The following is a 13403-nucleotide window of genomic DNA, read 5'->3' on the forward strand; positions in this document are numbered from 1 at the left end:
CTCATGTAAGGAAGTCTGCATGTATTTGCTGGTTTTAGGAGATAAATATAAAAAGCTTATCAGTAAGTTTATGTGAGAAATATGAAATGTCTTTTTAATATTTAGCTGTAGTCTAATTACTCATATTGCATAATGAACACAAATTAAATTCTAAGATCTTCCCCTGGGAAAAGTGGTAGCTGTCAGTTTATCAGTACCAAAACCAGGCATTATTTATTTACATCCTCTAACTAGAGAAGATTTTACATTCAGCTATTTGTTAGAACATTCCTGCTTTACGAACTCTGAATTTAAACCAAATTAAGTTGTGAAAGATTGGAAGGAACCTGACTTTGCAGAAGCTTCCATATAAAGCAGTCATTCTTATTAAGCAACATTTGTGTGTGCCTGTATGTGAATGCATGCATGAGTGCACACAGACATAGAACAGAGTGTGGCCTCACAGACAGTAACTGGAGAAGGAAGAATGGGGAGAAGCAGAGTAAAAACATAAGACACTGTTGCTGCAAAGCACCTGGAGGAGCAAAGTTGCAACATCCTATACTTGTTATTCAGAAAGTATTAGGATGTCAGTTCAACTACAACATTTTAACATTAATACATTTCACAATTATTTACACTGGCAAGAACTCCAAGTGCCAATCTGTTGAGTTCAGGGGCTACTCTTCAAACAGCTCTTAAGGACATAGCTCGCTGTTTGCTTGTGATGGTTTTACTCTCATATACAGCTTTACTAATTTTCATATTTATTAAAATAGAGAATGCTTATAATTTTCAATCCTGGACAAACAGGGACTTGAGTTTTCTTTACCAACCTTCATTTTGAGAAAAGCCTAGCAGTTATACAGTGCTTTGAAAAAAAAAAAAAACCAAACACTTGGGATTTGTATAATTAGCAAATAATGTAGAATGATCTCAGCTTCATTCCCTTCTGGTCTGCCACATTTCTAAGTATGGTAAAGCATGATAAACAGATGCGTTCCATCATACAGAAAGTAAAACATGCTTTATAATACAAGTGTCATTCTGAAGATGTGTGCCTAGCCCTGAACCCAAACAGACCAGCAAAGCTTATGTGCTTCACATTCAAACCAGAGCAATCAAATCTGTTTGTATCAGCATTCAAATGGAAACTACTGACCAAAAACATTAATACAGAAGCAACAGGAACAGCTGGATGAGCAAAGCCATGTAGCAGCACGTAAGGTTAGAGTGAGACAGACAATGTAAATTTTTATCTTGTTTTGATTCCTCTAAATCATTACTTATGCATATTAGAGCTTAAAAATGGTAGCACAAAGCTTCCTGCCCCAAAGGAGCAAAGGAGTGGAAAGGCCCCACATCACTTCTGTGTCCTTCCAACCCTTAACAGACTGTAAAGGTTTGGCAAAGCAGTTGGGCCTGCACTCTCCATGCTGCTCAGAATCTTAACTGTTCTCATATAGCTGTCCTGCAGGTCACATACTCTTCATCGTATTATCTAATCATAAATGGGCTTTGCCATTCAGCAGCCTCTGAGTGATAGAATCTTCCAGTAGTGAAACCAACTATTACCACCTCTTTGCTTAGGTGACTTCCCAAATTTACATAATGCCACATATAAATACATATGCTATGGCTATCCAGGAAATGGCAATATGCTACTATTTTCAAGTAAGAAAAGCATCTAAAAGAAAGCTGCCTAGGCTTTAGTTAAAATTGAAGTATGCTAAGAAACAAGATATGAAATAGCATGCATAGACTGCTTAAAAATAATCAACATGCAGCTGAATTTGAAAAGAAGATGCAACAACGACAACAGCCTGTTGTAACTGAGGTCTTTCACATGTTTGGCTAATGTTTATTAGGGAAAAAAAAGCTTATTATTACAAATATGATATAAAAATTGCTTTTGTGAGATGGAAACTATGCAAATACATTTTAAGGGTGTCCAAAAATTGCCATCTCCTTTTTAAAAGGAGGGGCAAAAAAAAACCCCAGAAAAAAAGGACCTTGTTGGATGTTTTTAACTGAAGTCTAAGGATGGAGCTTGCTGTGGTTGTTTACTGTTCTCTCTGCTCTGACTTGCAGAGTGCCAGTAAAGAAAGTCAATGGGTAAGTTAAGTGCTCTTTTTTTCTGAGGCAGACTTGAGATTAATTTTTGCAAATGGATACAAGATGTTCAGGTTCAGCTAGAGGTCCCCTGCAAAGCTATCCAAACAAGTCAATGTAGAAGAAATGCACAAAAAAAGAGAGAAGGAGAAAGTAATGGTGATTAGAATATACGTTTCTAACATGCAGAGGACAAACAGTTCTCCTTGTTCAGCCAATGGAGTACATCCCGGAGTTTTTGCATATGCCTTTTAAAATGAACATGTGATGAAACAAAGGCATGATGTGAAAATAAAAACAAACTTATTAGGTATATGTTTGAGTCTTTATTCTGACCAAAATTTATAGATGTTAAGGGAAAGATGAAGCTGTCATTATGAAGCAAGTAAAGTAACTGTAAATTCTTTAGAATTCTTTTAATTTTTACAAAGAATACAAAGTTGGTTACATGTGTGTCTTCACCACCATATCTGGTACAAAGAAAACTAGTTTGAATTACAATGTAAGTGCATTGTATGAGCATACACAAGACCTACTGCAAATGGTAAGTTGTATATTAGACTACTGATGATGTGCTGTATAGCAAAAGTAAAGTTAAAACTCAGAGATGCTTATGTTCAACTACAGACCTATAGAAAGATGTGCTGTTGAACAGAGAACACATACAGAAACAACTGAACAACAACCTCCTGCTCCATCACACAGTACACAGCTTATGTCTTTGTAATTAATAAGAATGTAGCAACATTGTCTGATTGATCCCTGTTTTAAAAAATAAATTCTAGTTTTAAAAAGGTGAAAAAAAGTTTGGATAACACTTACCTCAAACATTCTAGCAGCTGTACATCGAACAAGAGCAGAAGTATGGACAACCCCATACCATAAAACAGTTAATAGCAGCTCATGATAAGCTGGGTTTGCACTAGAAGAAAACAGTTGGGTAACTGATCAAACAAAAATACTCCCAAGCCCTAGATATGTTCTTTACCTAAAAAATGCAGTCTTAAGAATTCCTTGTTCAACAAATCTAAAACTCCAGCACTTATCCATTCTGAAGGATACGAAATACTTATCTCATTCTGAAGGACTTGCAATATGTTGCAGTCTAGAAAATATGCTGCATTTTTAAGTTAATTAAAAAAACCCAAGCCCAACTTTAAGACCATAATTTTCAATGAATTATTATATTGAATACAAATACATACCTAGAACAAATGAAAATAGTATGGTAAATACAAAATTAATTTCCATTCTCAGAGTTATTTTTGTGGAAAATTTTTCTTTGGGTTTTGGTGTTCCTATTTTACATTTCAGGTTTGTTTTTTTTTTAACTGCTACATTTTTAACCTAGAAATTACATTTACACCAGGGGAAAAAAGCAAGTACACCCTTTATTCACCCAAAGCATCACAGTTATTTAAAATTACAAACATATTAGCAGCTTTTAATAAAAGCTTCTAATGTATTTAGATGTAGTCAACCCCAAGGTATATTCTTTACCCTAGTTCCACAAAGGAAGCTTTCAGGCTATCCAGAGGAGCATGGGACAGTGAAAGCATGGTCATTACATCTTCTAGGAATCCAACTAACAGCTTGCGGTCTTCTTCCTGAAAGAAGGGAAGAAGGCAGTACAGTGGTGAATGTGCTGGAAGGACTGCTGAGGTTTTAATGACAACCAACAGCTACAGAGTCAACAAACTATGAAAAAGAACAAACAAGGTTAAGCATTTAACAATTTTCTTAGGAACTTCAAAAATGTGGTTGAAGAACAAGAGCCTTTCAAAGCAAACACACAAAGAGATTGTGTTCCATCAACTAAGCACATACTCGTGCATAAATTGTTTTGCTAAAGAAACTTTAAGAAGAGTACTTAAGCACATTTATGACTCCTGAAGGTTTATAATTGGTCACAATCCACTAAAAATTTGTAGGATTATGAAGAATTTCTTTTTTTCCTGTAAGGCATATATAAACTAGAACCTGACTGATCATTGCTGGAGGATTAGGTAATATTTATAGTGTGTTTGTTTCAGTACCACGTAACACTAAAATTTTAAGACTGCAAGTAGGCCCTAAAAGGCAATTTATCTGTTTCAGTAAATTTTGCACAATGATGTTTGCAAAGTTCACAGCTAAATGGCTGAGAACCCAGTTCAGGAAAAACATTAATAGAGTTTTGACAGAGGGACATGGTAACAACATGATCTAAATGTGCATCACCATCCAACTAGAAAACTTTGCTTGTAAATGTATTTACAGCTGCCCATTCATCTACCTATCTTCAAAGCACAAGAACAGTAAGTTTTCAAAGAACACAGTAATGTATAGATATTTTTTTAAAAATAAATTTTTCACACCATTCTATATTTAACAAGGAAACAGAAACCCAAACCTACCTGAATATAACATGTAAGGACCCCTGTTGCATAGATGGGAACCGTGGCTTTTGTTAGCACTCCATTACCTGCTGTGGAATCTAATGAAACACAGTGAAGAGTTTAGGTTTTATACATACATATGAGTATAAAATATATATATCATATATAGTAGACTTACATATGTGTATTTAAGTATTATATTTAACCACCTTTTTATATATACACCAATTTGCTAAAATATTGCTATTTGGATTTGAGATTTTTTTTACCTTACATACAATCTACAACTTCAGAGTGTTCCATTCAGATTAAGACTAGATTTTTCAACATTTCACAAAGATAACAAATTTGAGAACTGCAGCCTAAAAATGTTATTTGAACAAGAGAGTTTGCAGTTAAGATGAATTCATTTGAGTAAAAAGCTACTTACCTATGTTTTCCTCAGACAGTCTTAAGATTTCCTGGAACTGTGGTTTTACCTATGCAAAGGATGATGAATCCCATGTAAGAAAACTTGTCACCAGTGTCAATTAACTTAGAAAAATAAAAGAATTGCAAAACAAAGCAAAATAAAATTTAAACACCCCCCCCCCAAAACCCAAACCAAAACAACAATAATTTCCTCTCTGGAGGCAGCACATACTGCTAACACTTCTACAAATTTATCTTTAGGTAATCCTCTCATGTTTGACAATTTCCCTTGAAAGTATTTTCTAATTATATTCAGAAGTTATTTTACTGAGAACTATTACATAATTCCTTGATAAAAATGTTTAGATATCACCTACAGAGAATATTTCAGGCTGGGAAGGCATCGATTTTAAATTTTTTAATCAAGTAAGGCTGGAGTACTTATGCACACCACAAAGAGTGAACAGTATGCTGCTCTGAAGAAAGAAAGTTGTTAAATAACCAGAATTACTTCTGGCTATTTATGATCTCTCCTACTCTCTCTGTCATTCACAAAGGAAATATGAAGAATAAGAAAGTTAAAAAAAAAAAATTGTCCCTGGTTGGGCAAGATGAGAAGGCCATTCCAAAATGACCAAAACCAAAATAGGACACAAATAGAGCTCTAAAAATAGCAGGTTTAAATGTACTTATAGAAAAGCATCAGTGTAACGTGAAAATACAAATGGTCACAAATATGTCACAAATGACATACTGTAAATATAGAGAATATGTGTTATCAAGGTACTATTTATGTAGAATATTTAAGATAATATCTTACCTTAGTGTTTGTAAAAATTTTCCCAAATGTCCTACAAAGTCTCCAGAAAAATCTAGAGAATTCATGGACACAGGCAGTTGATGCTACATTGATCTTGCCAACTATTTCTATAAGCTGCGGTAGCCTAAAAATCAGGAAATGAAAGGATAGTAAATCCTACTCTAATTTTTTGCTTTTGTCCATTTACGTTTGTATAGATCTACTGCTTATATTAATAAGTACATGCACACACAGAGCACTACTGGTTCTAGTAAAATTAACTACATGTTCTGTACAATTCCTGACCTGTGAAGAAAGCAAGAGTTTAAGTGCCAGAAAAGTCTGACTCATATTTTCAAAGATCTGTTGCTATCATGAGATAGTCAGAATACAAAAATCTTTACTTCACAAGAGAACTATACCAATGCAAAAATAAAAGAAACAAGTTTTCAGTGAAAACAGTTACCTACATGTTCTGCTAGACTTGATATTTTCTGAATAAAATCAAAGTCAATTCAGCATGAAAATTAGAACTCCTAAAATAAAGTTTCCTCTTTAATAATTCTCAAACACAATCATTTTTAGCACTCTTATATTCAGTAATTGTTAAACATGACCACGCTTAAGAACTATTAACTTTGACACATTTTAAAATTAGGTATCCTAAGACACAAATTAACTCACAGCTGGTTCACTACCCATAACAGAGTCTCCCAGCCTGTGGTGCCCTCATGCTCTAGCTGATGGTCGTACAGTTGCAACAACACCGCCAGTTGTTCGCGGCTTCCAATTATGACGGCGACGTCCTGAAGAGGCGACACGGGTCGGGGAAACCTAGTGACTGTAACAGCACAGACCAAGCAACCATGAACGAAAGAAGATGAAAAGACCATGGAGGCGATGTCAGAAACAACAGCTAAGAAACTGTGAAACTCATTAAGTGCCTTCTCTATAAGGTTATCAATTTGCTTGTTAAAAATCAGTGAGTTAAAATAATCTCTGAAGAGATTATGTAACCCTCAGTTAAAAAGAGAAAATACCAATAGAGGGAGGTTATGTTATTATTATACTCAGCACAGTCTGACCAAGGTCAAACTCTGCCTGACCAACCTAGTGGCCCTCTGTGATGGAGAGACTACATCTGCGGACAGGGAAGAGCTATAGATGTCACCTATCTGGACTGCTGTAAGGCCTTTGACAGTCTCCCAAAACATCTGCTCTAAACTGGAGAAATATGAATTTGATGGATGGGCTTTTCAGTGAATAAGGAATTGACTGGATGGTCACATCTGGAGGATAGTGGCCAATGCCTTAATGTCCAGACGGACATCAGTGACAAGCTGTGTCTCTCAGGGATCCATACTGGGACCAGTAGTGTTCATTATCTTCATTAATGACATGGACAAAGGGATTGAGTTCACCCTCAGCAGGTTTGCAGATGACACCAAGCTGAGTGGTGCAGCTGACACATCTGAGGGACAGGATGCCATCCAGAGGGACCTGGACAAGCTTGAGAAATGGCCCCATGGGAACCTCATGAGGCTCAAAGGCCAAGTACAAAGTGCTGCACACCTGGGTCAGGGCAACACTCTGCACCAATACAAGCTGTGGGATATGAAGAGATTGAGAGCAGACTTGGGGGTGCTGGTGAGTGATAAAACTGGACATGACCCAGCAATATTTTCCTGCAGACCAGAAAACCAACACTATCTTAGGCTGCATCCAAAGCAGCGTGGTCAGCAGGATGAGGAAGGTGATTCTGCCCCTCTGCTTCTCTCTCATGAGACCTCACCAGGAGTGCTGCATCCAGCTCTGGGGTCCCCAGCACAGGAAAGACATGGGCCTGTTGGAGCAAGTCCCAATGAGGGCTACAAAAATGTGAACAAAAAGATAGAGCACCTTTCCTATGAGGAAAGGCTGAAAGAGCTGTGCTTGTTCAGCCTGGAGAAGACTAGCCTGAAACCTGAAATTTTTGAATGCCTTATTTAAGTAGTAATCACTCAGTGAAAAAGTGCTCATCTTCAAATTACTCAAGTCAGCTAGATGAACGTTACCATGGCATGTTTAGCATTTTCAAAGGAGTATCAGACAGTAATGTACCACTAGCTACTTTCCAAATTCTCCTTCAAATTGTTACCTTTTCTTTGCATCTTCACACAGAGCACTATTATCAGCATGTGGCAGGTGTTACCAATAACATCTTTAAAAAGTATTTGCAACAGTAGAAAACACTCTACAGACTAGGACTGCTGATCTAAGGACAACTTCACCATGAGGCCATTCAGTCATAGGGTGGTTTGGGTTGGAAGGCACCTTAAAGATCACGTAGTTCCAACCCCACTACCATGGGCAGTGACACCTTCCACTAGACGAGGTTGCTCAAAGCTCCACCCAACCTGGCCTTGAACACTGCCAGAGATGGGACAGTCTTCTAAGATATTACATAGATAGACAACAGATGGTGATGCTGCTGCATTATGCTGTGTTTTTCCCACTACATAAATTTGTAAGAATTAACTGAAACTGAGGCCAGCCTTCCTGAGCTATTATTGGCTATTAATGGAAATCAGTTATTCAGAAACCTTTAGGAAGTACAATTAAAAATTGCTTTGCTTTCTAAAAGCTTTGTATAAGAAGTAGAGAAAAACAGACAAATTTTTTTTTTTTGTTGATAATCAGGTGTCTCAAGAATAGCATGGGGTGGAAAAAAGCATCATTACTTAAGAGTTTGCTAAGGCAGACCAATATGAAAAGAATCCATGTATCAGAAATTAATCATTTACCTTCTATCTGTGGTACTTCTCCCTGAAGTTTAGCTTTGCTTGTAAAAGGTGCATTCTGTAGCACCAGTGCAAACAGTGACGGAATCAATGACTGCAGGGCAGACAGATACATGTGGAGCTTATGTTCATCCAAGCCATGTTCTCCTTCCTGAAACAAATGGGACATTTACTTCAAAGTTTTCAGTTTGGATGATGTTCCTTAGGTATGTATTCCCTGGCAAGACATCAACACATCTGTGATGAGCTACTACACATACACACTAATTACAAAGTGATTTAGCCTAATAATAAGCATATTTTGTCACCCTTAAGTCACCTCTACTCAAAAGATTCAGGCAATACAGCCTTTGGCATTTAGCAGTTCATGCTGATGAACAGACAGATACTTTGAAAGAACATTTTTCAGCACATTTCCGAAATGTGGATCCTTTGCCTCAGAGACCAAGGCACCTAAAGTGAATAAACTAGTCCCCTGTACTCTGAAAGCAAGCATCTTCTTTCAGTTTGTTAGATAGTTATGAGATACCAAATTTTCCCAGAACTTTTGAGATATCTATCAAATGAAATGTGCAAACTGGATCATAATTGGAAATGACCTACCATAACCATTCAAATATACTTTTATTGATTATTTAATAAAAACTGAAGTTTACTAAAATCTACACAATTTAAACATGGGGCAAATGCTATTAGGCTATAAAACAAAACATTATTAAAGAAGAGTATGTTTAGTCTGGGAGGTTTTGGGGTTTTTTCTTGATTTTTTTACCTTCTTCCACAGTACAAGTACAGAATACAAAGAAAATTCTCCAATGTAGAAACAGCTGAGGACATACCCTGAGCAATTTTTCAATTTTATTAAGCAGTGTAGGTATAAGATGGAACTGTAGATTTCCCAGTTCTGTTGTCCAGGCAGCATAAGCAGGTAAAAATACCTGATGTGTTGCACTAACCACACGTTCTGAAGGGTCTCCTAAAGCTGAAAGCAGCAGCTCAAAACCCTGGTAAAAGACATTAAAGAATGCTATTATTTCTCAAAAGTTTATATACATGTTTTACCACTTTGCCTTCAAAAACTCAAAGAGAAAGTTCTTTATTTTCACTTATCTGAAACATTATTGGGCAGCATTAAAAGCTGACCTACAGGTAGGCTTTGTTGTAGCAAACGAATCTGTGTTAGCAAGTGATGATATCAAACTGGGTAATAATATCAGGTGGGCAGTGAAGTGGTATGTTCTTAAAGGCAAATTATGAACTATTAGAGCAGCTTCTGTATAAGGCTTACACCTGAAATTCTAATGCTACTTGTAGTTTTTCTGTTTTGTCTTGGTGATATAGTAAAATCAACATTCATATAAACAATCATAATTTTTAAAAGTATCTGGAAAGACTTGATAAAAATACAGGAATTTATACAACCTCCTATTATTATACAACCCCCTGTTCATGAAATATCACTAGAAAGCATTTTATCCCTACAGAACCCAAACCAAATTATACCTGTTGATATTTATCTGGATCATCAATATAGCCCATAATGATGCCAAGGCTCTTGATCACAGCTTCTCGTACTAGATCTGCCTTATCTTCCATTAGCATTTGTTGCAGCATGGAAAGTACTAATGAACTACGAATTTCTTTCTGTTCATAAACAAGAAACACATTTGTTAAATTCAATGAAACAAGCAATGTGGGTTTGTACCAACTATTACAAATAGTTTGCACTTCTATTAGTGCCCCTCCCTCCTACCATAAACTCCTCTATGAATATTACATGTTCAGTTTTTACAACAGAAGATGAATGAATATAAAATGTCAATAGCTTCATTAGAGACTTTTGTCCTACTAAGCAAGAACTAAGGTCCTTTAATTCACACGGAACCAAAAATAACTAAGAGCAATAAAACTACTATAGACCTAGACTCACTACATAATCACTGCATTGCTAAATTGGAGAAGTGGGAGTTTTAATTTAGGTTCCCTCCCCCCACCCTTTCTCTGAAGCTTCAAATTCTAGTTTACCAGTGACGCAATTTTCGCTGCTTCTTCCAACTGGCAGCACTCTTGCTGTAACATTCCACAGTGCATGAAGAATGCTACAGTTGAATGTCAATTCTTTTTTCATAGATTGTTTTCCTTAACTGGTCCTAATAATCTCTTTTTTACATCATTTTTACTGAGTATTCGTATTGTTTTTAGAAATATTTTATAGCGAGGTTAACCTGCACTTCATTATAAACTTTCTCCTTCTTAAAGTGACTTAGTAAATCTCACGTGTGATACAAAGTAGCAAAGTGACTGTCTATGCATAACATACATATTTGGTAATGTTTAAAATTATAAAGGATGCTTACATTATGCATCAGTTTTTTACCTTGCTTTCACTAGCAGGTATTCAGAGTCTATTAATACTTACTGGAAGGTAAGGTGCTAGAGCTCCACAGGATTCTGCTACCAGTAGCCGTCGCTCTGGGTATTTGTGGTTGATCTGGTAAAGAGAAACAGATGGACTATTTGCTTTGCAGTAACCAACATTCAAAATTTGTTAGAATGAACTGCGATGGAGGCATGTGTCTGCACCTCTTCAATAAACACTGACTGAACTCAGAAGTTGCACCTGGGTACTAAGCAGCCTCAAATACTTGCACTGAGGCATAAAGGTAAGGCAGCTATCCTGTAAGACAGTGCTTATTGTAAGGGAAGAGTCAGAGAAGCACATATGTGTATGAGAAGCATGGATGCATATGCAATAAAAAGGAAAGCAAGGTATGGGCTGCTGTACTCTAAACAATTTGCTTAACTCCTGAACTGGCATGAAATGAAATACTTTGTCTTACGAAGCCCTCCAGGAGCACAGTTCCTCCAAGAGCTACACAAGTGCCCTCTAGTGCTCTGAGCCAACCAGTGTAGCAGAGCTGCCCAGGTCTTGCTAAGGAATCAGAGTCAAAAGAAGACACCTGTACAAAGCCGAACTCATTTGCATGCTATTAAAGTTCTGCTCTCAAGGCCAGCATAAATATGTCACACCTCTAAAAACAATGCGTATTACCAAGAACCTCTTGATCCTGTGCTATTTTCCCTTTCTACTCAAAAGTTGCTTGAAAATTCTGCCTTACAAATTTAATATTGACACTTTGGAATCAAATCTGCCTTCTGCTGGAGTCAGATCTAGTGGCCTGTGTAATGGCTGTACAATGAAACAAGCAATATATTTCAATACACTTTGTGAATAAAAAATTTTACGGTAAAATGCTGAGAGTGAAATGTGAATTTTTTGCTGCTGTCAGATAAAATAGGATATGCAGCATATGGTGCAACTGTTTCTTTCTTTCTTGCTATGCAGTGTATAACCTTGGTGAGGCAGCCATCTCACCACGAGAAAAGACCAAAGTTCTCACTGCCGCCTTTGTCTCCATCTTGAAAGACCTGCCTTCAGTAGTCTGAAGTCCCTAAAAACCATGCCAAATTCTGGCACAAGAAGGAGCTTTGGCAGAAAATAAGCAGGCCAGGAAACATTTGACGAATTCGGACATACAGTAGTCTGTGGGCCTTGATGGGGATGTATCCATGAGTGCTCAGGGATCTGGCTGATGTCATTCCAAGAACACTCTTGACAACTAACAAGATGTTGTGGCAATGGGGGAAGTTCCTGAGGACTGGAACAAAGCAAATGTCACTGCTACCCTCAGGAAGGGCAAGACAGGGAAACCAGTGAAACACAGGCCAGTCTGCCTCACGCCAGCTCCTGGGAAGGTGTTGGAGCAATCAGTCTTACAAAACATTTCCAAACATCTGAAGGACAAGAAGGTGGTTGGAAATAGCCAGCATGTATTTATATGGAAAAAATGACACACAACCAACCTGACAACTTTCTGAGATGACTTTCTCAGCACACTCAGCAACGATGCCTGATTCCAGCTGTTCTGGTATGAAATTACTGAGAACTCTCTCAAGAACGAAGTGTGAAAAAGATGATTTCAAAGAAACTTAAATTAATAAATCGTAAGCTTCAGGACTAAACTGAAGTCTCAAGCATGAGAGAATGTTCTTTGAGTGTGTCTATCATTATTTTGCATGCATTCATCTAGAGCACCTGTAATAATTTTGGAAGTATGGAGATTTCATAGATGAAAAATACTATGGACAAGTGAGAGGCTGCTTTAAAACCTACTAGGCTGTGAAGGTTGTGAGGCACTGGAACAAGTTGCCCAGGAAGTGTTCAGGGCCACGTTGGATGGGGCTTGGAAATGGATGGTCTTTAAGGTCCCTTCCAACCCTAATTTTTTTATTATTCTGTAAAATCTTTGACTTATGTGCCATCTTTTCAAATGCAAATTCCCCACTGGCAGCAGAGATACACATCCTCTTCTGGAGCTCTGAGGGAAACAGCAATGACTAGTTTTCAGCTGGTAGGGCAATATAAATACCACCCTTGATATTGCAAAGACATACTGGAGGAAAAAAGACTCAAATTTCTGTCAGGTTTGTCTTCAGGGAAGATAAGCAGCCCTTGGAAACTAAATGTAGCTAAAATGTTTATTACAATTTATTTTCCTTTTGTATTTAATAAGCAGTATTCCAGTTTTGGAAGCCAGTAACTGGTCACTAGTTTTGAGTGACCTTTTTAGCATTCACAGAGCCTTCCACTAAACTGAGTCAGTTACCAAGTCTTACCTGCAAAAGAGCAGGTAGAGAGTTTACAAAGACTAGCCTGAAAACTCTGAGCTCCAGAAGGTATCAATGAAAATGATGAATTTTCTGAGGGCCCGGTCCTTTGCATCTGTAAATAGATTTTGGCTGGAGACCAAAGGCATGAATCCTTTTCATGATTTACACATCTACTGCAAAAAGTAGAAAATTATGTCTATACTTGAGTTCCTTCTATAAACTTGAAGCTTGTGACAATAAGATTCAGCTGGTATTTCACGGGAGAAAATAATG

At 37.1% G+C, this 13403-nt stretch overlaps 1 protein-coding gene across 3 annotated transcripts in view; it reads right to left on the reverse strand.

Moving 5' to 3' along the window:
* Positions 1 to 13403, reverse strand: part of RELCH (RAB11 binding and LisH domain, coiled-coil and HEAT repeat containing) — a 76858-nt gene that overhangs the window by 15703 nt on the left and 47752 nt on the right. For all 3 annotated transcript variants that reach the window (XM_039548408.1, XM_039548407.1, XM_019279667.2), the window contains 10 exons: positions 10879 to 10950; positions 9963 to 10103; positions 9299 to 9463; positions 8463 to 8610; positions 6364 to 6520; positions 5701 to 5824; positions 4900 to 4948; positions 4488 to 4567; positions 3592 to 3698; positions 2914 to 3013 (listed from right to left, as the gene is read on the reverse strand). In XM_039548408.1, the coding sequence (XP_039404342.1) occupies positions 2914 to 3013; positions 3592 to 3698; positions 4488 to 4567; positions 4900 to 4948; positions 5701 to 5824; positions 6364 to 6520; positions 8463 to 8610; positions 9299 to 9463; positions 9963 to 10103; positions 10879 to 10950 (1143 nt within the window). The remainder of the gene's footprint in view (positions 1 to 2913; positions 3014 to 3591; positions 3699 to 4487; positions 4568 to 4899; positions 4949 to 5700; positions 5825 to 6363; positions 6521 to 8462; positions 8611 to 9298; positions 9464 to 9962; positions 10104 to 10878; positions 10951 to 13403) is intronic.

Source organism: Corvus cornix, chromosome 2 (assembly GCF_000738735.6).
Source record: "Corvus cornix cornix isolate S_Up_H32 chromosome 2, ASM73873v5, whole genome shotgun sequence".
Lineage (NCBI taxonomy): Eukaryota > Metazoa > Chordata > Aves > Passeriformes > Corvidae > Corvus > Corvus cornix.